The following is a 26,766-nucleotide window of genomic DNA, read 5'->3' as shown; positions in this document are numbered from 1 at the left end:
AGCCAATGGATTCGAATGGTATGTCGTGGAGAGAGTAGGATTGTTGTAGAGAATACGACAGTTATAGTACATGAGATTGTTGGGGAGAATACGATAGTTGTAGAACATAGGATTGTTGTAGAAATTACCGTAGTTGTAAAACACGGAATTGTTGCAGCAAAGGTGCCGTGGAAGTATACCTGGGCAGTCTTCACAAAACTGCGTAAATCAGTTGTCTCCTAATTATTTTGGTAAATAACGTTGTGCAGGTTATAGCTCCATAAAGCTAATGTTTTAACAAGGAAAGTTGCGAACAATTAATTCTTTATTCACATTTTTGGAAAGTGCTGCATGAAGTGAAAAGCCATATTGTAGTAAAAAATTTTCCCAGCTAATAGAAATGATGCTCAATACCGTAGTCAAAGGCATTGTTGAAGACTACTACATAGAGTTAATGTTGTTGTTGTAAAATACTGCAGTGATTTTGTTTTTTGAGGAACAAAGAAACAGGACAATAGACTATACAATAGGATATCTGACAAAACAGTAAGGACCTGATTAGCACATGACGTAAAGATTTTCGAATGAAATACTCTAGCTTCTGATTAAAAAAACCTTCCATTCTTTATTGTGATTTCCCTTTAATAGAGGCCAGTTTTATCAGCTGTTTCTCCTTGTCAAGTAAACTGACAACACATCTATATTAGGCTGTATACTTAAAAGTACATAATGGTTTAAGTCTCCAAAGTATAAACCCTGATTTGATCTCTGACGTGAAGGAAATGATTACCTGTAGTTTGGATAGCCCAGTTCAGACAAGCCTCATGCCTAGAACATAGCACATAATTATGCAGGGGTTTGACTGGCATCTGGGAAACATGAAGGGTTTTTAATTTACAGTGCCGCGTGAAGTTATGTCTTTAATAATACACAAGACCACTGGAGAAACAATCCGTTAATTATTTAGACAATACTCAGGTAGGGGGACAAAACAACGATTGATCTCTTCTCGAGAACACAGGTGTATGGATTAGCTCTTGTCAGGCAGGTACCAGGTGAGGGGCAGGCGGTATGGAGATTTATCATGCCCTGGATGGGGATCAGAAGATGTGGTCCTCACAACTGTCTGACCCTGTACACAAGAACATGCCATGTTCATAACAGTCGTCATACCCGGGTCGGGTCATACCAAAGACTTTGGCGCTCAGCACTGAAACGTTAGAGCAAGGAAACAGGGCTGGTTGGCTCAGTGTAAGCATAATGTGACTGGGGTGGGGTGTCATGTCTGGTGTCTCCGACATGATGCTTTAGTGGCGGCAGCACTTTGGAGAAGACACATTATATGTGCCCACACCTAATGACTCCTTATCGTCATATGACTGCAAAATTGTTAAGTACGACGTTAAAGTCCAAGCATCCATTCATTCATTCAATGCAGACGGAGATCATCAGCGAAGTTTTAGTAGTGGTTAAAGATCTAATCCAATGCATGCGTTTCAAAGTTACAAACTAACTGTTAAAGAACTATACTGTTGTCATTTACTGACAACAAATAACTGAGATAATAACTGACGACATTCGTTCTGCTCATATTTGACTATTTGTGCCGATGAATAAGCGAATATATTATGACTATGCACCACAGTAATTTTCATTGGACAAGCTGTAAAGTTTGTATAGTAGCAGTTGACCTGTATACCCACGCTGTATACAGGCCTTTGCGCCGCATTCTTCAGCATGACACTGGAGTAATGTTGTCCCACAAGCCTATGTCATTATACCCTCCATTATAGTCATTATCTATGTTTCTTCTTTGGTGATGATGTCACATCTAAAACCATATATATGATGTAACAGAGTAAATTAAAGTATAACCACAGAAGTATTCGCTTACCATACAGAAATGAAACTGCCAATTCTGACAAAAATCTGGTGCATTTTGGGGTAATTTATTGTATTATTTGACTTGCGAACAGCTACATTAAATAATGACTGTCACGCCGAGAAATGCTGATGAAAGTGACAATGCCATAACACCTTACACTGCACAGCTATTTGACTTGGGCACAGCTACATTAAATAATGACTGTTACGCCGAGAAATGCTGATGAAAGTGACAATGCCATAACACCTTACACTGCACAGCTATTTGACTTGGGCACAGCTACATTAAATAATGACTGTTACGCCGAGAAATGCTGATGAAAGTGACAATACCATAACACCTTACACTGCACAGCTATTTGACTTGGCACAGCTACATTAAATAATGACTGTCACGCCGAGGAGAAATGCTGATGAAAGTGACAATGCCATAACACCTTACACTGCACAGCTATTTGACTTGGGCACAGCTACATTAAATAATGACTGTTACGCCGAGAAATGCTGATGAAAGTGACAATACCATAACACCTTACACTGCACAGCTATTTGACTTGGGCACAGCTACATTAAATAATGACTGTTACGCCGAGAAATGCTGATGAAAGTGACAATGCCATAACACCTTACACTGCACAGCTGTTCTGACAATATCACTCACTGCAGACATCGTCTTTTATGGACATCCGGATATGAATATAGTTAACATTTTGATTTTTCAGTCCGATTTTAGTCAATTGATTTTAACCAATTCTGTATCATCATATAAATAACAACAACCAAAAAAAAAATACCTTCACAAGAAAGGACTTCTGGTATCATTAGCGTGGAATTTAAAAAGGCGAGTAGAGCTGCCGTGTTCTTATTAAACCCTAAACCAGTTTACTTCCTCTAAGCTATGGAGTCGTCTATCCGCCGTAGTTGTAGGAAGGTTTGCCTTTAACCCCCAACCCGGAGATCCGGAACACGGACCCTGAGAGCGGGGATGCCTTCAGCTGGTCGTCCGTCAGTCCACTACGGGCAGACGTCACGTACAATTCGTCCATCCCCTCGCCTCAAAACAACACGATGTCACTTTTATGGCAGGAACAGACACAGTCCGCAGAACCTTCCCTGTTCACAGAAAATATACCTCTATTTTAATGTATAAATCTTAAATACTCAAATGTGTCCTCTTGGGGTCCCTTGCTGGCTCATTCACTTACAGTGTCACTCTCGTTGGTTCCAATCCACTGGCCAGTATTCCCGAATGTACGAATTATATTTCGGATATGCCCTTATGTCAAGACGCCTAATGGGAATTACTGCCCTTATTGGTACAAAGGACCGTGGTTCTCTCAGGGATCCGCCTGGTTTTCTCAGTGCACATAAATGTTATCATTTTTGCATAATTGTAAAAAAAAAGGTACGGGCAAAATCAATAAATAATAGTCTTGGAACATAAAATGAACAAAAATGCGATACTTTAACATCACCCTATACTGATAATTTCTCTGTAATAACGTTTTACCTGTCTGGCGTATTAAAGTCTTAACTTCGCCATATAGTGACACAGATTCTTAAAGCTGTCTTATTTAACATAAAGCCGTACATATACATTTCATAAACACACTTTCCATTTCCATCCTTGTTTCCAGATCTAGCAGGGTCAACTTGCTGGCTATTATATACATTATATGACGGCCTTCCTGTCTCCCGGTCTAGACGTATCACTCTCCCGGTCGTGATACATGTCAGATAACGGCCTACCTGTTTCCGGGTCTAGCCGCCTCACTCTCCCCGTTGTGATACACGTTAAATAACGGTCTGCCTGTTTCCAGTATAGCCGGATCACCTTACCGGCTGTGATACACATCATATAACGGCCTACCTGTTTCCGGGTCTAGCCGAATCACCCTACCAGCTGTGATGCACGTCATATAACGGCCTACCTGTTTCCTGGTCTAGCCGAATCACCCTACCAGCTGTGATACACATCATATAACGGCCTACCTGTTTCCGGGTCTAGTCAGATCACCTTGCCGGTTGTGATACACATCATATAACGGCCTACCTGTTTCCGGGTCTAGTCGGATCACCATGCCAGCTGTGATACACGTCATATAACGGCCTACCTGTTTCCGGGTCTAGCCGGAGCACCCTACCCGCTGTGATACACATCATATAACGGCCTACCTGTTTCCGGGTCTAGTCGGATCACCTTGTCGACTGTGATGCACGTCATATAACGGCCTACCTGTTTCCGGGTCTAGTCGGATCCCCTTGCCGGCTGTGATACACATCATATAACGGCCTACCTGTTTCCGGGTCTAGCTGGAGAACCCTACCGGCTGTGATACACATCATATAACGGCCTACCTGTTTCCGGGTCTAGTCGGATCACCTTGCCAGCTGTGATGCACATCATATAACGGCCTACCTGTTTCCGGGTCTAGTCGGATCACCTTGCCAGCTGTGATACACGCCACCCACAGCTTGTCTTCCATGTCCACCGTCATGCCGTCCGGCCGGCCCATCTCAGCCAGGGTATCAGGCCGGCTCTCCAGGATCACCCGCGGGTTACCTACAGTTGTGCATATGGTGCAATGTACTATTGGAAATATACATGTAACATGGGAAATTCAGAGAACTGCAGTCATTTCAGTGTATATTTAGCTGATCCTGTTAGGCCTCCTAAACACATTGTTCCTATACATGTGCTTCGTCAGTGGATTTTGATTCTCGTCCCCCGGCATAGCGGTTATTTCCGTTAGATACCTTTCCGTAATATATTCGTACCTCTGTTGACCTGTGCAGATATGTTTTAATGGAATGTTATAGAACCTATGTATGATTAATGCGGCTTCATTCGATATAGTTCTTCTTCTTTCTTTTTTTCCCCGTAAACTTCCTGGCACCAAACTAACTTTTTGACTGTCTGTTTGCATATACCTGTTCTAACGTTGCTTTTCGGTTACATCACGACGGTCACTCTCACAGCAGGCTTACATACTTATAGTGTTGCCTCACTCGTTTATCACACCGAAGACGGAAGGCGTTACAGCCCACCCAGCTACATTACTGCACAAACCAAGTGAAAGAAATTTGTTCCGTTCTAAAAATGTTAAAGGCCTTTGCAGCAGTCTTAAAAGGCATATTGTCCCGAAGGTACTGTTCGCTTTGAAAAAAGAAAAGAAAAGAAAATAAAAAAGACAACTTATAAATAGGAATATTTATTTCACTGAAGGCTGAAGCTTTGGCCATAGCAGAAACTGTATTTCTGTGTGATGTCACAGTGCGACAACTGTTGTCAGGACTGAAGTATATTACAGCAAGTCTGAATTATCTGCCCCTTTTTTCGTATATCCCGTCAAACCGCAAATCTTTTTACCCCTGTCGCACATTTTGAATATAAAAACAACTCACCAAAACAAAACTACTTTATGATTTTGGTTACGTACATAAAGATCCGGCAGAGAGATCGAAGTCATAAGCTGTTAGTGTTCCTGGAACAGAGTCTATGTGGTATATAACCCGGCTATCCGTGGACCATTCCAACCCATTAGAAATATTCAGGCTAGACATGTGACGCTTGACATTGCCGTCTGCATCCAGCGAGTAGAAGGAGCCATGACCTCGCTTCTCCAGTGGGTCATCGAGTGGCGAGGCACTGAACAATCCCATTGTACCTGTGCGTCAGATAGGGAAAAAGGGAAAAGATGTTGTAGGATAATGTTTCAGATAGGGAAAAAGGAAAAAGATGTTGTAGGATAATGTTTATACTTCCAAGCTGTCATACATTACAAATGACCATTAACTTCTTTATTACACTGCGGACCTAAAACTGAACTCCTCCGGGCTCTGCCCGGTTTCCTTATTCATAATGCTGGCCGCCGTCGTATAAGTGAAATATTCTTGAGCACGGCGTAAAAAACATCAATCAAATACATACAATAAATAAAAATGAGCAAAACCACAGTATTTGTAGACTGAGGTACAGTGAAACAAACGTTGTATAAGGCCACAATAAGATGCTGTACATATCAGACATACGACCTCTTATTAGTAAACAGTCCTGTGACTTATCTCAGAACTTAACACATTGCAGAGAACTGCACGACATCAAAGTTAAATATATACTAAGTCTTCTAAAAACCTAGCCAATACAAAAGTTAGGAATTATTCTAAATCGCCTTGGCCTATAAACACAAGGTAATGTACAAGACAAATATGCCTTTTAGATTTTATCTCTTGACTGGTGTTAGGCGGCCTGGTGGTGATGGTGATCTGGTTTAATGGGAAAGGAAGCCAGGAGCAGCTCTTTACCCGGGGGACTTGCCAAACATGTACCCGCGAACAATTGTACACGCGCTCATATTAATATTCCAATATTATTCTACGGCGCCGCACAGGTTGTAGACCACTGATCGAGCCAGGGTCTATACAGAACTTAGCCATGTCTACATGTACATTCTAACATATCTAACATCTCATGCGTGTGTTTGTTATGGGACATAGGCGGAGGAAGATGGCTTTGAATAACATCTGAACTCCATTAACCGATATTCTAACTGTTCATATAAATGCTTAAAACCAGCAACTTAGACTTCCCCTATGGCACCATGACTTACGGAGAATTAGACTTTAAAAACGTATGGTGATGTTAACTGAAATCAAAATTTCTTCCTGGCGAAAGGAAACATGTTTTGTACTCTACAGCTTTGACATGTTGAGGACAGCACAGGGTGAAAAAATCCGAGTTATTGGATGGAAGGGTGCAGATCTGTGAAAACGAAGCTGGGGAGAATGGCAGAGAACTCAGATCTAGTAGCTGTGTAGTTATGCGGATACTATAACAAATACGTGTCTTTAGCGACAAATGTGCCTGCTCACATACAAGTCACTGATAATGGCGCATTTTATAGTTTTTGGTCACGTTTGTTTCTTTTCCCACTCTTTAATGTTTGACCAAACATGATCCTTTTTGCACAGAGGTGTTTCTGCCCACATACATGTAGGTCTACGTGTCTTAGGTCACAGCTCGTCTTCCGACAATAGCCTTTGGCCGCGTGCTATAGTCTTTGCTGGCATATATGATCCTTTGGCCACACACGAATCTTAGGTTGTATATGTACCGCTAGTCACACATGGAGCCCCCTGCCCTTGGCTTCTAACATAACACCTACTACTACTCCATAGTGTGAGGGTCTCTTTGGCTTTAGGCCCATGTGTATGGTTTCACAGTGAAGATAATGATGCCAGTCATGATAATCACGTTGAATGCTTTAGACAACTGACCTGCCCAAAGCCGACCGTTCGCGTCACATTTCCCGTCATTCACTCGGGTTGGTAGCCCGCTGTCAACGGAAGCAAGCCTCGTGATATTCTGACTGTTCCAATCCAAAGAGCACAAGTCCTGATTTAGACCAATGACGTAATGGTTATCTTTATGGGGTGCCGCAAAACCGACACAGCCCTCTGGAAATTAAAACACAAGGTTATATAAAATTGATTGGTTGATTGATTGGGCTTTTACGTTTTCGAAGTCATTGGGTGTGTGTACATGTGCTGTGCCTTCTTATGGAGGCCATGCTGCCAAAAGTGCTGCCGCCACTGAAGTATCATGCCGAAGACACCAGAAATTACATTATACTGACACCGGGCCAAACAGTCCTGTTTCTTTGCACTAACCTCTGAATGCTGAGATCAGAAAGAGACAACAAGAAGTACCATTTGTATGATTCGACCTAGGTTTGACCCCAGGTCTCTAGATTTCGATGCAGACACTCTATCCGTTAAGTCACCGAAGCGGTCGGGTTATATAGAAAGATGGAGCATAGTGAATGGCGTACATACAGACAAATGATATCTTTTGTGCTGTGCCCATTGCATTTCGGCCTTCAAATACACAGTTCGACAGCAATAAATCTAAGATATGTTCCATAGATCAAAAGTAAAATGTTCTAGAATTATTTAAAGAAGAACTGTAAGCTAGAATTTTAACCATCGGGAACAAGAAATCAAATCTGTTTTATGTACTACAAACTACAAAATTAGTGTTCCAATAATGAATCTCAATTAACGGTGAAGCAATATAACATCAGAATTTATATGATGGTGAAAATAAAGTTACCATTAGACGGGAGACACGTTCAGGTATACATGTACACTGATAATGATGTGTTAGACAAACGCAAGAAAGGCGTGTTGGTGACTTTGGTAATGGCACACTCCTTCAAGTCCATATTGTCAAAGTGATTTCGGATGTATCATAGCCTGCACAACATATAGCATATCTTTACTCAGCATAGTGTAAAAATGGTGATGACAACACAGCCATAGTCAACACTTCGTGAATAATGACGCCATCTTAGACAACACTTTAATGAGTAATGACGCACACAGTCAACACCATTGAGTTGGTAATGACGCGTCCTCAGTTCAAGTTCTGTGAGTAAAAACGCGCCATTACGCAACACTTTGTGAGTAATGAAGTAACTATCTTCAACATTTCATGAGTAATGACGCACCTACACTCAATTTTTGTGCGAACAGATACCAGATCTCCATGCAGGGAGAGATGTTTACAGATACAGCTACTAAACAGCTATTTCCTTTTGGGAAGTATATATAACGACTTACTTAGGTGAACCTTGTTCACCTGTCCGGTCATCGAGTCCCATATCCGGACACCTCCTATCAGACAGTCAACGTAAAGAAGGCTCTTTCTGTCCGGCAGCCAATGTGGGGATTCCCCGATCGTCTCCGTCGCCCGTTCCACCACCACTGAGACCGACATCTGCAAGGGCAAAATGCACTATCTAAAGAGTGCAACAAAGCCAAGGAATCCATTTTTGAATCAATATTCCATAACTCGTCATGTAAACCATGCATGTCGCCACATTCCATGCTAACCACAGCAACGTTCTTTTAAAAAAGCTGTGATAAAGACTCCTATCCCTGCAAGTTTTATCAAAGAGGCTCCATGTCTTGAGAGAGACCTATAAATTGGATGTATTCATTTCTGATCGAACCCAGAAATGGTTAATGCGTTTGACAGTAGGAATTTGTGTATAAATTGGTTTATTCTTTTGTCCTTCACGTTATACAGGGAAGACATGAAAAGCGGGAATACGGTTTCTCCCCACGAGAATACTGGTCAGTCTCAGGCAGATGACTTTTACCCACCTCCAGAAACAGTACACTACAAACTAAGTCTTCCAGCGCTCTATCTGCCGTGTCCAGGTGTGTAGACCTGGTTATAGCCTTCTAAAGTATTGCTGGCCAATTTTTATGTGAACTAAAATATACAACAGCGTGGATCACATCCCATACATGGTAGTGGTGAGGGTCTTATGTGGACTTTAACGCTCTTTGTATGATAACATATCAACATCATTCTTTTGTTATTGTCACACTATATACAACAGACACACATAGTACATTTGAAACTTTACTCAGTCTTTGTGTTGACTCATAGTTCGGGCGACGTGGACTTTTATGTGATTTTATCGGTTTGTCATGGTGTGCTACATGAAGAGCAAAGAACAGTTATACCGGAAACTACATGGGTAACATTGTTCCTTGTCGGAAAACGTATCCCCTTGCGCAAAAGTTTTTCCAGCGCTATTCGCTTGACTTGTGTCAAGAATATTTATGATTGCAGTTTATATCATCGGCTGATTCCTTCCCAATCGACCAGTCATGACTTTTGCCCTTCAGTACGTTCAAGTTATAGAGCGATACGATGATACAGTACGTGCCGAGCGTCACAGCGAGACGATGACAGAGCAGCTGCCGAGCAGTATCGCGATACAATGATACAGTACGTGCCGAGCGTCACAGCGAGACGATGACAGAGCAGCTGCCGAGCAGTATCGCGATACAATGATACAGTAGCTGCCGAGCACTATTGCGATACAATGATACAGTAGCTGCCGAGCACTATTGCGATACAATGATACAGTAGCTGCCGAGCACTATTGCGGGGCGATGGCAGAGTAGCTGCCGAGCACTATTGCGATACGATGATGCAGTAGCTGCCGGACACTGTTGCGATACAATGGTACAGTAGCTGCCGGACACTGTTGCGATACAGTGGTACAGTAGCTGCCGGACACTATTGTGATACAATGGTTCAGTAACTACCTAACACTTTTGCAATACGGTGGTACCTTGACTGTCGAACACCCTTCCGATACGATGGTACTGCCGTGTACTGTAGCGCTACGATGGTACACTAAAGTGCAATACTGCGATGCGGTGGCATCGCTTTATAATGGTATACGATTTTACGATAGTGCTATGCCTGCGGCAACATACTGATGATGATCTGATATATGTTATGGACACATTATACGATAGGGATGTGAAATTCATCACTTTTGTATACCATCTTGACATCTAATCATACTGTTAACATACACAGTCATAATTACAACCGCTCTAGCAAAAATCACATAATATATAACGCGATACTGCAATACATGAACATATAGGATATAAATATGTAAATACTGTATTCATCACACGACTGAGGCACGTCAGTCAGGGAAGACTGAAATCTGTAATAATCCTGTGACATGCTGCAACTATTACATGTAGCCCATATCGTCCGTGCTACAGTGACACAGTTCCGCTATATCATCAGCTGTCTGCCGGATTGACCTAGTACATCCTTATATGAACCAATTCTGTATGAGACGTTTTCATATATAGCGTCTCCATATTTGTCGTTTCCCCTGGGCTCTGTCCGATTTCCACCCAGCAGAATGCTGTCCGCCATTCTTGAGTGCGGCGTAAAACACCAGTCAAATAAATCAAATAAATAAATATATTTGTCGTTGTACAAAATTGTAAGTGATCAGAAGGTAAGCCAAGCTGATACCATGGTTGTATATTGCGTACTTTGACTAGTATGCGTATACCAGTATATATCAACACAGAATAACCGAAAGAAAGTTTGTGCAATAGTGCTTACACCATTATATAGGTGTGGCATTGGTAGACCTACATGTAACTGGTCACAAGCATTTTTAGTCACTGCAGTTTAGCCACCTGGCATTTTTAACTAGATCAATGTTCTGTATGTTACAGAGAATGTCAAAAGGTTAACATTGAACGTACATAGCAGGTCAACATTCAATAACCCTTCACACGTAGGCCCCGAATTATAAAACACCATCAAACACATTTACCTTTCTAGCGTCCTGTACAGCTTTCAGGTGACTGATCCTAATTTCTTGTGAGTGTGAAAGTATGCCGACGAGTGGATTATTTATGAGATGATAACAAATCTGTTTATCTAGACCTCAGCTTGAGGGAATCTAGCTTTATCCAGCTTAATGACTTTTAAGGGCACGTCGACATGTAACTTATATGCCATGTGTAGTGCTATATGTACAGATAAAGACCCTCGATTTAGTAGCCTCGCTCATGAATATGGTTTCCACCAGAAGACGTCTATAGCCCCCACTTTGATCAGTGAGGTCGCGTGTTCGATTCCAGCTCGCCCTGGTTGATTCGACTGCGGCTGTATGTCATGGCTGTTTGTTAGGTGATGTGCTGTGATTACTTCCGACACTTAAAACTCCCGTTAAATCCGTTGCCTATATAAGGGATGACAGATCGCATTTATGTCAGTCTAATAGGATAGATTTCTTCGTTATTGGTAATGGATTATAATCCGATAGACCGACCCTCATGCAACCCATTTAACGGAAGGATTTAGGTGGAAGATGTGCTGCAACCTGAGTTGGTTGTAAACAGTATTGCCGAACTATCGAGGGCCTGATGATTATGTAAATTTCCAGGAAATTCTACTCATATATAAACTTTTTAAAGCCATCGCGTCAAAGTCCGTCATAGCCAGCCCGGCGCAATGACCCAGGGGGCTCCCACAAATGCGGTCGCTGTGAGTTCAAGTCCAGCTCATGCTGGCGTCCTGTTAACCTTTTGACATTCTCTGTAACATACAGAACATTGATCTAGTTAAAAATGCCAGGTGGCTAAACTGCAGTGACTAAAAATGCTTGTGACCAGTTACATGTAGGTCTACCAATGCCACACCTATATAATGGTGTAAGCACTATTGCACAAACTTTCTTTCGGTTATTCTGTGTTGATATATACTGGTATACGCATACTAGTCAAAGTACGCAATATACAACCATGGTATCAGCTTGGCTTACCTTCTGATCACTTACAATTTTGTACAACAACAAATATATTTATTTATTTGATTTATTTGACTGGTGTTTTACGCCGCACTCAAGAATGGCGGACAGCATTCTGCTGGGTGGAAATCGGATAGAGCCCAGGGGAAACGACAAATATGGAGACGCTATATATGAAAACGTCTCATACAGAATTGGTTCATATAAGGATGTACTAGGTCAATCCGGCAGACAGCTGATGATATAGCGGAACTGTGTCACTGTAGCACGGACGATATGGGCTACATGTAATAGTTGCAGCATGTCACAGGATTATTACAGATTTCAGTCTTCCCTGACTGACGTGCCTCAGTCGTGTGATGAATACAGTATTTACCTATTTATATCCTATATGTTCATGTATTGCAGTATCGCGTTATATATTATGTGATTTTTGCTAAAGCGGTTGTAATTATGACTGTGTATGTTAACAGTATGATTAGATGTCATGATACGTAGCCTACGTGGGAAGGCCTCTCAGCAACCTGTGGATGGCCCTCCCACCACAATGAAATATTCTTGAGTACAACGCACAACATCAAATAAATAAATAAGTACTACAGTTATATTGTTTGTTCGTGGGGGACTCGGGAGATGTCGCGGGTGCCTCTCTGACTCGGGAGCTCAATTAAAGCGCTGGTTCTCTGCAGTCTTGTGTCATTCCCTTGCCCACTGAGGTCGGTATAGTTTACCACAGCTCACTGTGGGTGAGATTCACTCATAAACCTGCCGTGGACAAGTGAAAAATTCCTGAGCATGGATTAAACACCATCATTTACAAAGAAATAAACGAAGAGATGCCGGTATGATGCAGTGTTATACACTGAATAATTCTGTGGGATGTTGTTGAACGGCATTAAGTTCATTGGTCTGGGCGTTGTGTATTTTCTGGTTGAAACATGTATATAGCGACCGAGGGTCTATGTCTGAGAATATTGTAAATTTTTAGTATAGTAATTCTGTGCCGCGAGTGAATGTGGTTGACAAAAGGACAGTTGTGTAAAACTCAGTGAATAGTAGGCCTACAGACTAATCTAGATTGTATAGTTATTATACATCATTCAAAACATATATGCTCATCAAAATTTACTTTGTACAGCATTATATATTGGTGAATTGTGTGCTAATATTTATGTATATCTGAGGTTGCTATATTCACCATGCTATATCGGTATCCAGTGACTACGCTTCTATCGCCCATACAGCATGCCTATAGGCGTGTCCATGTGCGCAGCCACAGCGTGTAACGCACAACCTAGCAGCGTAACATGTATGTATAGTGTATACCAATATTTGTATAGGTATCCTAGGACATACAGATCTATGTGCCACGCAGACTTGACAACACACATATCATCTTTGTCAGATCAAAATGCTTATAAAAGCATTCGTAACGAAGCTTGTTTTGTGCGCATAAAAAATAGCACAGACACGTTTCATGCGTAATCAATTTTCGCATATTTTCTCCCCACGAGCATATCGGCCATTATATGTGGTATTCTGAGATGAAATCTGGTTAACCAAATCTTGTTATGTTAAGTGGACATTACACTGAGATACTATGTATGCTATAGTTAAGGTGAAGGAAAGCTAAAGAAAAAAAATGAAAGGAGGCTCATTGGATACCGTTCATGCAAACCAACTAAGCATAAATGGACTTCCTTTCTCTTTTTTTGTAATATTTAAGAGTGTTAAATTTATATCACAAAGCAGGGCTTCATAAACCATGCGTACAGCGGGTGTTCAGGCACCTTGAAGTACAACAAGAAAAGTTCCCCATTCTAAACACAGCTTTTAATGTTGGTATAGCTCTTATTATATCCATGAGTAAAAGATTATTTGAATACTGTTTGCAACAAATTCGGTTCTAGCTGAATATGCAGACAAAATGGCGATGTCTGTGTGTGCTATGAGTATAAACATATTTTAGAGACATATTTCAAAGGCCTTTCTCCTGCATCATACATGCTGACTTCATTTTTATGTGGTTCATTTGTTTCTATATATAAGCCTAAATACATATGTGTAACCCCATATATACGAGCTCTCTCAGTATAGGCCTATGCAGCTATATTTGTTGGTGTAATTTACAATACAAGTCCATTTCTATTGTAAAAATTTTGTTGTATAGAATCTATACATGCGGGTACATACCGCTGATTCTCTTATAAGATACGTATGGTAATTCTTTGTTGCCTGATATTTTAAAAAAGAAGGCTCTACCGGTGACTTTTAGGTCAGACAGCGCATATACCCGCTAATCAAATGAAATTGTTCGTTTATGCACCCAGAATAGTTCAGATTATTGCTTTTCAGTAAATATCAGAATCGCATACCTGCATAGGCCTACTATTATGTCAGCACACCGTGGACACATGGCTAATAATAACTCAGTCTTTTATAACAATGTATCTGTAAGTTCAAATCCCGCATGTCACCATTTTATACATCATGTTTTAATGTAATGGCGAGATATAATGGTTTAACACCCGTTTTCCTGCATGCTACCTTAGTAATTAACATCATTACGGTATTGAAATCAACCTTATTTGGCCCTACAAACTAAAGTTAGGAAAGAATATGACACAGAGGAAAATAAATAATAAGATAAAAAAAAAGCACAATATATGTCATGTTTCAATATTTTATTCAATTAAGTTTTAATTATGCAGTTACATGTATCATGTATATAGGCTATCGGTGGTTCACATGTATATATAATGCAAGATTTATATAGGCAGCCGCAGTTAATTTTCGGAAACCCTAGATGTACAGCCTCCTGCAAATGTAGGCCTAACGGAAGAAAATAGTTCATAGTTAAGAGTTAATAGCTAATAGTCAATAGTAATGACAAAGCTATGTAGTTCACGCAGCGCCGTCTTCTCTAACCAAACACAGTCAGGACCAGTTTTGGAGTCATCCCGGAGTTCTATCTTTAGAACTGTGTTTGGTATACTAGCATTTTGTCATTCCGCTTAGCACAATATGTTCATTGGCCCAAAATATGTAATCACTACAATACACTAGTGTGCAGCATAAATAACAGGGCAACTGTGTTTCGTGGTTGAATTAATTCTTAAATATATTCTGTGCTCCTTGGAGACACCTTGTTTCGCTCTGCATCGTCTGGAAACGTAAGCTAACTTGTGGACCATTCTGGCCCTGGTACGATTATCTCAGCAAGAATATTAGAAGCCATCTTTACTTGAAGCCTAAACTGTTATATTACAATAAAAATGTCCCTGTTTTAGGCAGAGGTCTTTATTAGCATTCGGGTATCGCAGGATTAGTGCGGTTCGCTGCACCGGTTGAGCATGCGCACTGCGAACTTGTCAATCATGCTGCCTGTATTGAATGTGGTGTAAAAATCGTACGATCCGACCACAAGCGACCCAACCGGCCCCGACAGAGAGGACCGCGGAAGATTTCTGCGTTTTGATTGTGATTGTCGTCCCCTGAAAGTTCCCAAAGACAATATTTTCTGGTTTTAACACAGAACCTGCACAGGTTAGTGTGGCAATTACGGAACTTAGTTTTACCGGCGCCGCGGGCCGGGTGTCTTAATTGTTTCTCCGAGTCTGAGTTTCCATGTTGTATGGTACGGTAATGCCAGTACAGGAGCTCTTTGGGACGGAGAACATGTCCGTTCTGGGCTTCGTGCGACCGAGAACCGTCCAGAGAGAGTCGTGGCACTGGCGCCAAGTCGTCGGCAGATCTCACCTCAAGTGACCGTACTTGGCGAGGAGGCAGACGGCGTCATGTGAATGACATGTATACGTAACGCAAAGTTGCTATTTTCTTTCCAAGTGGCTGACATTATTATCCTTATTGTTTATTATTGACGGAGCAGTTGTAGGAAATGTTCTGTCTCTAAGCCTATATTGTAGAATGTCATTGCAGTACCGAAGTATGTTCATATACGACAAACAAATAAATGAATGAAATATCCAGTTATGAAAGGATTTATATTCTATTCACAACATCTTAATTAGTAAGATGTTAACTCTTAGTTAAGATGTTAACACCATATCTTCACTCAGTATAGCCCAGTAGCTCAGCTGATTGAGCATCTGCTTCGGGGGCAGTAGACCAAGGGTTAATTCTAGATCGAGTCATACCTAAGACCTTAAAAGTCGATTAGTGCGCTAGCGCAGTGTGATGACCCAGAAGCCTCTCACCAATGCGGTCGCTGTGAGTTCAAGTCCAGCTCATGCTGGCTTCCTCTCCGGCCGTAAGTGGGAAGGTCTTCCAGCAACCTGCGGATGGTCGTGGGTTTCCCCCGGGCTCTACCTGGTTTCCTCCCGCCATAATGCTTGCCGCCGTCGTATAAGTGTAATATTCTTGAGTATGGCGTAAAACACCAATCAAATAAATAAATAAGACCTTAAAAGAGGAAGTTACAACTTCCTCGCTTGTCATTCAGCATTAAGGGAATAGTGCAATGACTGGTTGACCTGTATCAGTATAATGGCTTGGATGGGGCGGCTTACTTGCCTTCAGTAAGTCGTCTCAGTGAAGCAGCACTGGATAAAAAAGAGTGGTGGAAATCCGTCCTTCAACAAGGTGGCACATTACATGCACTCTAAGGACTCCTTCATTGTCATATGACTGAAAAATTGTTAAGTATGACATTAAACCCCAAGCACTCGCACACTCACTCACTCAGTTTTAAAGGTAAAGTTGCACTCCTGTAACTCAACAGGGGGTTAACCAGAAATGTGAAAGGTGGTGTCCAAACATCCCTTTTTGAGGCAACTCTTATTATAGCAGGGTGTCCAGATTTCATTTTCTCCTACCTCTGGCTGGCTGGGTAGCTGGTTAGCCCTATGCGCTTCAGCCTTTTCGGATGTTTGCAAAGGTGTATATTCTGTGGACATTATTCTGTGTTGACTAACAAAATCATACTTTTTGTGAAGCCTTGAAATTGGCCAACTCAACCCATGGGGTCTCCAGTATCAAAGTATCTGACTTGTATGAAGTCTGATCTAAGAAGAGTCATGTGGTGTAGATCTTCGGAATTAGGGCACTTACATGTACAAACACAGAATATCGTTAACCTGTAAAAACCCTTATACTTTAGTAGTTCATTCTTGTGGTAAATATCTTTGACTTTGATTGTATTTCAGACATTCAGCTGGCAGTCAGACTATAGTCCATCTCTATCAACATGGCCAATTTGGTAACCAAAGCTGTCAAGTCTTATGACAACCTCATGCTCAAGGCTGGTGAGTACACACAGCCACAACTCTAATCCACAACAAATCAGATCTTTTAATAATCTGAAACGTATTACAGACAGACTGCTTTGTAGCATAACCTATAAGGGTTGTAATGATGTATTGTGAGTTTTGTGTTCAATTTGAACATTCCATTTAACGTAATATTTGCATCCATCATGGTAGTGGAAGTTCCTACACTGTTGCTTAAATTTTCTTAAAGGCTTTGCACATGTTTTTCTCTTTTTCATGTATATAATTAAGGGGAAATATTTCTTTGTAGATTTAAATGTCCTTAAAAGTGCTTCCAACGGTTTCTTTGTTTTATCCTTGAACATCATTTTTCTGCTAATTCTGGGAACCTTTGTAAGTAGTGAGATCCCTGTACCTAGTTATCTCCCCTGTTTATGTGACCGCCCTGCCTGTAAGACCATCCTGTGTGTTTGCCCGGCCTGTTACAGACCCACGCGTCAGTGACTGGTTCCTGATGAGCTCCCCCGTCCCTAGTCTGCTGGTCTGCATAGCTTACTTCGTCCTGATCCCTCTCGGACCCACCCTGATGGGAGACAGAAAACCCCTGGACTTGCGGAGGATTCTTCTCTTCTTTAACCTGGGCATGGTTGGATTGTCCACTTACATCTTTTGTGAGGTGAGATGAATGGAAATACGTGTAGCCCCTTTTACAGATAGGATTGCATATGTGCGAAATTGTGCTGCTGAAGTGTGAACAAATTGCTGTTTGAACAAAAGTAGTTTGTTTTGATTTGTGCTCTCCCAGGATTGCACGTGCAGTTTGATGCCATAAACTAGTCAGTGGAAGTATTAGTGTACCCACCACCATTTGGGAAGCACTACAGAACGAAAATTAAGATGAGACATCAGAGAGTGAATTTCATATTTTAGATTTTATTAACTGTTGTGAGAACTTTGCTGCATTCCTATAGGTGATCACAGTGGTCAAGAGGCACAAATGGCACCTTTTTCTTTACAAACTTCTCAAGTTCACAAACATTCAGCTCTTCAGTTTTCTCCATCGTTCGCCTGGTCTAAATTACTTTTTGTGAAACTGTTTTAGACACCCCATCATCCTACACCTTTTGTTCCTCAAAGCTTGAAGAGTACATGAAAGGAGACTAACTTGAAATCTGTATATTTGACATGGATAATTGTAAACTCAAAAACTGATGGGTAGTGTAAACACACAGTATACACACCATAATTATCAAATTCAGGACCATATTTTATGTATGCCTGTGTTTTCTGTGTTGCAGTTTTTGTTATCAGGCTGGGCAGCAGGGTACAGCTTTGGGTGTCAGCCTGTAGACTACTCCACGTCCCCACAGGCTCTGAGGGTAAGGCTCTCCGGCTGTAGTATTAAACAAGTAACGGTTTCTAGGATGTGTCATACCTAAAGGCTGTTTAATGCCTTCAGAAACAGCAGAAATAATTGATGGATGAGTTCATGGGTATAGAGGTGGCCAGGATTGGGGTCGACCTGAAACCTCAGGGACATGACACAAAAGTGACCTCTTCAGGGTGATAGAGGTGACCATAACCCCTGAATTTTCATAAAAAGGGAGGATTGGTCAAAAGTAGTTATTAAGAAATAATATGGATAAAACTGAATAAAACCAATTTGGATAGATGAAAGTAAATAAGAACCCAATAGGCTGGATGAAGAGTTACAAAATGACCCAAACCCTTACATGCCAGAACAGAAATGTTTTTGAATCTGTTTGAAAGCTGTTCCGTCCATATTCCAGATGGCCCGTGTATGCTGGCTGTTCTACATATCCAAGTTTGTGGAGTTGTTTGACACAGTAAGTAAGATGGCCTTTACCCTAGTCAGATCTGCATGCGCAAGCATATAAAAATTAACACATTTTATAAATATATCATTTATTTCTTTAATTAACGCCATTTTATGTATATATTTTTTTTACTAAGAAAGGTTATACAGGTAAAATGTTATCATTTGTTAGCTGAGAAGACTTATAGTTGACTTGAAAAAATATTGATGCTGACTTGCTTCCCTTCATGCTTGTTGGATGCTATTAAAGCCTTCACATGTGATGCTGCCATTAACTCCAACTTGTTTACTTTTATTTTCTAAAACATAAAGCTTCAATGATGAAATTCAACAGTTGCACACATGTTTAGGTAATGTGGTGGTGCAACATTCTGTGCATGATTGTGCATTCTCCTAGTATGTCCACAGTCCATTTGGTGCATTTAGTTTACAGTACATTTGCGAAAACACTGAATGGTGGAGAGTCCTCAGCGCAGAAAGAAAAAAATGTCCTCACAGGTTATGATTCTTTCAAATTGTCATGAGGGTTGCCTGCCTGAGCAGTGGGAACTTGGTTGAAAAACATTATCAATCTGTTCAGCTGTTACATAAACAAAAATGGAAATATATGTTTTGTGGAGTGACCTTTGCTTGACCTAAGATGACCTGCCAAGAATCCTCCTTTGTGTTTATTTTGAGTGACAGATTATAACACAATATTGTATGGCTTTCGTATGGAAATTGTTGTTACTTTTGTTGTAGCTGTTTTTTGTGCTGAGGAAGAAGTTCAGCCAGGTGTCATTCCTGCATGTGTTTCACCACGGCATCATGCCCATCTCATGGTGGTTTGGGGTCAAGTTTGCCCCAGGTAAGGGCTTAATTTGCTGTTCTGGCCCGTATATAGGTTTGAACCGTATATAGGTTTGGATGGGGGTGAGGATGGGGATGAGGATGAGGGTGGTGATGAGGGTGGGGATGGGGGTGGTGATGAGGGTGGGGATGGGGGTGGTGATGAGGATGGGGTGGGGATGGGGGTGGTGATGAGGATGGGGTGGGAATGGGGATGGTGGTGGGGATGGGGATGGGGTGGGGATGGCGATGAGGGTGGGGATGGGGGTGGTGATAAGGATGGGGATGAGGGTGTGGGTGGGGATGGGGGTGGGGTAGTGTCAGGATGAGGGTGGAAATGGGGATGGTGATGAGGATGGGGGTGAGGATGGGGGTGAGAATGGGGATGGTGATGAGGTTGGGGATGGGGGTGGGTCTGCTGGTGGCGGTCTATCTTAGCATCTTTGATACGCCCTATTCTGACAAAATTAACATGGGCAAAATCTTGAGAAAAGTTGGAAATGAGGCGCACCGATTTCAGAATTTCAGGCAGTGTTAATACATGTAGTGCTTTAAGATGGCTGACAGTTTGATTGAGATGCTAATAACAAAATAAAGTTTACAACAACAAAGTTCACAATTTTCATCTGCTTAACAAATTTCATATCCAATGCTCAAGAGCTGTGGTTTCCATCTCATTGAAATCGTCTTTACTTTGAAATCATGTGAAAAAGAAAACTAAAACATGTTTGCAGGACAGTTAAATGAAGCTGTAATTTGTTGAAATCCAGATATGAAAGTTTGTATCCTCCACAGCTGATAGGTGACCAGTCTCTCACAGACCAGTCAGTTTGAAAGTCATTTTGAAACAAGGGGGATAACTCTGAGATGGTTGTGTTTCCAGGTGGCTTTGGTACGTTTCACGCACTACTCAACTCATTCATCCACTTGATGATGTACACATACTATGGGTTGGCTGCTTTAGGACCCAGTTTCCAGAAGTACCTGTGGTGGAAACGTTATATGACTACCATGCAAATTGTGAGTGAACTCATAGGGATGAATAGTAGTAATGGGCAGAGGCCCTGGCTGGCTGAGTGATGAAAGGTGTCCCTTGCGGGAGACCAGCTCTTTATGTGTGAGTTTGAATCCAGCTGTTTACTGGTTTGCGGCTTCATTACTTCATGATATCAGATGCTGGGTGATAAATTTAACTGCTGTGATATGACTGAAATGACAAAAGAATCAAGTGAAATAAGTGAGGTGGAACAATAAATGTTTTGGAGTTGAAGTCATAGTCTCTTACACCAGTTTGTGTAATCAGAAGCCAGTTCCACGACAGTGTCCAATGTCGTGTACTATTTTTTTTTTATGAAATAAACATAAAAGTCAATTTAAATCAATGAGTTTTTGCATGTTGGTGATTTGTTCTTTACCTGAAGTATTTTTTCTGTTACAGACCCAATTTATCTTGGTCGTCATCCACTCCTCCCAGCTGTTGTTTATAGACTGTAACTACCCAATGACTTTCGTCTACTGGATCGGGGCCTATGCTGTCATCTTTCTCGTCATGTTCATCAACTTCTACAGAAAGGCTTACCAAAGCAGCACCAAGAACAAAGTTATCCATGAAAATGGACATATCAAAAACCACACACAGAACAACAACGCGAGTAAAAAGCACTCCTAGGAAAGCTGCAAGTGTGAGTAGGTTAACCGGTAGTGCCCTTTTAATTCTGGTTCCAAATGTGTAAAACAACATTATTATGTTTGCTCATGGGTTCATTTACATGTGTCTCATATATATGGTACATAGGTGCCAAGGATGGCGTGTTCTGATTTGTGTTAATTTTGTGCTCTAATTCCTCTGTTGGCAGAGTGGTATAAAGAGTTCTTGGTGATAAGCTTTGTTTGATAACATAATATACTTTAGAGAGCTGTCTGTCTTCACCCCTCGTAAACCCCACTTTCCTCCTTATCAGTGTCACATTGAAGTCTTCACAGCAATCAAATAAATGATCTCTTTCTTGGATTTAGTTTAATATGGCCACTTTCTGGTTGCACTTTTAGCTGGTGTCATTACATTGTAAGCTGTGGCTGGCATCATTACAGTATATAAGCTGTGGCTGGCAGCATTACAGTCTTTAAGCTGTGGCTGATATCATTACAGTATATAAGCTGTGGCTGGTATCATTACAGTATACAAGCTGTGGCTGGTATCATTACAGTATATAAGCTGTGGCTGGCAGCGTTATAGTATATAAGCTGTGGCTGGCAGCGTTACAGTCTATAAGCTGTGCCTGGCTTCATTACAGTATATAAGCTGAGGCTGGCAGCATTACAGTATACAAGCTGTGGCTGGCAGCGTTACAGTATATAAGCTGTGGCTGGCAGCGTTACAGTATATAAGCTGTGGCTGGCAGCGTTACAGTATATAAGCTGTGGCTGGCAGCGTTACAGTATATAAGCTGTGGCTGGTATTGTTACAGTATATAAGCTGTGGCTGGCAGCGTTACAGTATATAAGCTGTGGCTGGTAGCATTACAGTATATAAGCTGTGGCTGGCAGTGTTACAGTATATAAGCTGTGGCTGGCAGTGTTACAGTATATAAGCTGTGGCTGGCAGCGTTACAGTATATAAGCTGTGGCTGGCAGCGTTACAGTATATAAGCTGTGGCTGGCAGCGTTACAGTATATAAGCTGTGGCTGGCAGCGTTACAGTCTATAAGCTGTGGCTGGCATTGTTACAGTATATAAGCTGTGGCTGGCAGTGTTACAGTATATAAGCTGTGGCTGGCATTGTTACAGTATATAAGCTGTCGCTGGCAGCGTTACAGTATATAAGCTGTGGCTGGCAGCGTTACAGTATATAAGCTGTGGCTGGCAGCGTTACAGTATATAAGCTGTGGCTGGCTTCATTACAGTATATAAGCTGTGACTGGAAGCATTACAGTATACAAGCTGTGACTGGCTTCATTACAGTATATAAGCTGTGGCTGGTATCATTACAGTATATAAGCTGTGGCTGGCAGCGTTGCAGTATATAAGCTGTGGCTGGCAGCGTTACAGTATATAAGCTGTGGCTGGCATTGTTACAGTATATAAGCTGTGGCTGGCATTGTTACAGTATATAAGCTGTGGCTGGCAGCGTTACAGTATATAAGCTGTGGCTGGCAGTGTTACAGTATATAAGCTGTGGCTGGCAGCGTTACAGTATATAAGCTGTGGCTGGCTTCATTACAGTATATAAGCTGTGGCTGGCAGCGTTACAGTATATAAGCTGTGGCTGGCAGCGTTGCAGTATATAAGCTGTGGCTGGCAGTATATAATCTATAAGCTGGGGTTTAGGCTACTTGTAGTAATTGCCCTCACTTATCTTAGGAAAACTATACATATTTTCAATGTAAACTGTAATTGCTAACTTTTGACTGTGAGTTGAACTCACAGTGCACTATTTTATGAACCTGGCCTAATGAACCAGTAAATAATTGTGTTTTGCTGTAGTGTATGGCATACAGGTCAAACAGTGTATGACCTGTACTCTGTGTGCTGTATCTGACCTCAGTGGAGGTTTGTGTTATACTGGTTTGTGTTATATAAAGTGAGCTTCATGAAACTGGATGCTGTTATATCCACATGTACAATTATCTCTAATGTACCACAGTATACTAGAAATGACCTCAGTTATATCCACATGTAATTTACTGCGGTATACTGTAAATGACCTCAACTCATCGTAAATTATGCACAGACTTCATTAAATGAACTTTTCTTTTCAGATTGTAATACACATGATCTGTTAAACAGCAGTATACTAAAAATGACCTCAGTTATATCCACATGTAATTTACTGCGGTATACTGTAAATGACCTCAACTCATCGTAAATCATGCACAGACTTCATTAAATGAACTTTTCTTTTCAGATTGTAATACACATGTATCTGTTAAACAGCAGTATACTAAAAATGACCTCAGTTATATCCACATGTAATTTACTGCGGTATACTGTAAATGACCTCAACTCATCATAAATCATGCACAGACTACAATAAATGAACTTTTCTTTAGCTCGCCTGTAAAAAGAACAGGCATAGCTATGCATACACCAAACATCGAAGTCCAATAACAGGAAAAGCAATGTTGTGGTAAATGTTAGTGGTGGTACATGTATTTCAAAAAGCACTGCATGTATTAAGTTGAAGTTTTGCATATATATAAAACACAGTAACATATGTGTGTGTAGGGGGGGGGGGGGGGGGGGCATCATTCAATCATTGCATATTAATTACTGTTAATTATAAAATTCTTGTTAGAATCAATGTGAAGATAAATGTTAGGGTTGGTGTGGCTTCATCTGTTGAGCTGAGGATTGGCATACATGTGAAGTACAATAAAATGGGTGAAGGGTGGTGGGGGGGAGGTGTGTTTTCCACAGTTCATGCGCGGTGTGCTAAAAAATTATGGTAAATTGTAAAATTCATGACAATCAATGTGAAGATAACTTTATAGGGTGGTATCTAACATGCCTTCTGTATTTAGCTCAGGTATGGCATATAAATAAAGCACAATAACATGAAGGGAATGGTCGAGTTTTGAAGGCTTACATGCGTTTTAATTACATTAAATGACAAAATTCATGACCTTTACATCGCTCTTTTTTATTTAGAATCCATGTTACGGTAAGTGTTTCATTACTTTATGTGTTGAGCTGAAGTTTTGCATTCACGTGACTCCTTCAGGTGAGCTGTTTGTTATTCCTCCTAACTACATGTAATCTAAGTTTTAATGGGTTTCGGTGGTTTACCACAGACTGTTTGTTTTGTTAATGTGTTTTAGCGTCTCAGTCAGCTGATTTTGTGCAGGGTATAATCATGAAGTTATTGTGTACACTGTACAGTAGGTTGGTAATAATACTGTGGGATTCTTTTTATATACAGTTGTTTGTATGTTTACCTGTCAGGTGTACCTTCCATCCATACTGCTAAATATTTACTATAGATGTGCTTACAAAATGATTGACCGTTAATTTTTATTTGGTACATTACTCTTTTCTGGTGAAGACATATTTATCTGTACATGTATTCATGTAAATGCAGTTCTGACTGATGTATAAAATACCTCTCACATCTATACATGTGACTGTAACACTGCCCATGTGCCACGTGCGTACAGCCATGTAGGCAAAACTATGATCAGGGTTGGGATTGATTGATTGATTTTGTCTGTGTGAAACAGACACTTGTCTTCTACGTGTAGGCCATTGTAGTTTACACAAAACACATGTAGTACGTGTTGTGAGCTTTCTACATATGTTGTTGTTTTGTTTTGGGTTTTTTGGGTGAAGAAAAGCTGAAGCCGACTGTTCAAAAATATAAAACTTAGTGGCAATATTAAAATCTCCTGGTTAATGTGAGCTAGATAAAACATCTCCTAGTATGTGTTTATTTGGGTCCCTGGAGAATGTCAGCTATCATAGTCTGAGGATTGTATGTATTTGTGGATCATGTACTATGTATGTGTATAAACACCTGGATTACTTGATGAACAAGTCAGATTTCATCACTGTGGCTTTCCAGATTCCAGAACTTTCTTGAACCCGAGTGACTAACACTGGATTGGGTCAGACCAGCCAAATCTGCCGGTGAAGTTGAGCATTTACTTTTTTCTGTAAAATTTATATATGATTGGTATATATAATTTATCACCAGTACTATTTTTTATCACATTATATGCATAAATTATACATGTACTGAATGTGTGGAATTCTGAAGGGAATAAATATATTTCTGAGCAAACGTACCTCTGCTGGTCTTGATTTTCTGACAGTTGTTACACTTTTTTTTTTCTGTTGTATACAGCTCTGATCAAGACAGTGCATGACTTATAGTGATTAAGTACTGGCATGCAAGGCAACATTCGCCGTAAAACTAAGTACTGGCAGTCGAGCAATCAGGTCAATACTTGGTTTACAGTGACTAAGCACTGGCAATCAGGACAATACTTGGCTTACAGTGACTAAGCACTGGCAATCAGGACAATACTTGGCTTACAGTGACTAAGCACTGGCAATGAGGACAATACTTTGCTGACACCGACTAAGCACTGGCAATGAGGACAATACTTGGCTTACACCGACTAAGCACTGGCAATGAGGACAATACTTGGCTTACACCGACTAATCACTGGCAATGAGGACAATACTTGGCTTACACCGACTAAGCACTGGCAATGAGGACAATACTTGGCTTACACCGACTGAGCACTGGCAATGAGGACAATACTTGGCTTACACCGACTAAGCACTGGCAATGAGGACAATACTTGGCTTACACCGGACTAAGCACAGGCAATGAGGACAATACTTGGCTTACACCGACTAAGCACTGGCAATGAGGACAATACTTGGTTTACACCGACTAAGCACTGGTAATGAGGACAATACTTGGCTTACACTAACTAAGCACAGGCAATCAAGACAATACCTAGGCCGTATTTGCAAAGTCTACTTAACGTTACCAGCACGTAATTACCATAGCAACCAACAAGGTACCATAATTCCTCAACCCTTTCACATATGAAAGCGCAACTTTCAGTGCAATATATGAACATTGTTAATTTCATTCTGGAACATAATGTTATAAACGACTCTGACTCAGTGGTACTATTTTTGCAATATACAAACCTCAGTCATAGAGTACAGACACACCGTGGTTAATATAAACTGGGACTTTGTTACATTAGTCTTCGCTATAATCCAGAACGAAAGAATGACTGCGCTTTAAGGGCACGTAGACAATATTTAAGCCATACCCTAGTCAATAATACGAACATGACGAACATCTGTACTGACTCATGGATGATTTGGGAAGAGAATA

The 26,766-nt window shown here is 41.0% G+C and overlaps 2 protein-coding genes across 2 annotated transcripts; one reads left to right on the top strand and one right to left on the bottom strand.

The window, feature by feature from the left end:
- Positions 1-2,772: 2,772 nt before the first annotated feature.
- LOC135469722 (regucalcin-like) lies at positions 2,773-8,641 on the bottom strand. Its single transcript, XM_064748288.1, has 5 exons — positions 8,485-8,641; positions 7,141-7,320; positions 5,304-5,531; positions 4,283-4,426; positions 2,773-2,976 (listed from the first exon to the last, which is right to left on the bottom strand). Exons 1-5 carry the CDS (start codon positions 8,639-8,641, stop codon positions 2,891-2,893), a joined length of 795 nt encoding a protein of 264 aa, XP_064604358.1. The 3' UTR covers positions 2,773-2,890.
- Positions 8,642-15,426: 6,785 nt separating this feature from the next.
- On the top strand, positions 15,427-21,966 carry LOC135471545 (very long chain fatty acid elongase 7-like). Its single transcript, XM_064750814.1, has 8 exons — positions 15,427-15,563; positions 17,183-17,281; positions 17,734-17,921; positions 18,544-18,624; positions 19,036-19,092; positions 19,824-19,929; positions 20,794-20,930; positions 21,349-21,966. Exons 2-8 carry the CDS (start codon positions 17,224-17,226, stop codon positions 21,577-21,579), a joined length of 858 nt encoding a protein of 285 aa, XP_064606884.1. The 5' UTR covers positions 15,427-15,563; positions 17,183-17,223; the 3' UTR covers positions 21,580-21,966.
- Positions 21,967-26,766: the final 4,800 nt, after the last annotated feature.

The sequence above is a fragment of the Liolophura sinensis genome, chromosome 7 (assembly GCF_032854445.1).
Source record: "Liolophura sinensis isolate JHLJ2023 chromosome 7, CUHK_Ljap_v2, whole genome shotgun sequence".
Taxonomy (NCBI): domain Eukaryota; kingdom Metazoa; phylum Mollusca; class Polyplacophora; order Chitonida; family Chitonidae; genus Liolophura; species Liolophura sinensis.
Note: the sequence above shows the minus strand (reverse complement) of the source record. Positions and strands in the feature narration are given on the sequence as shown.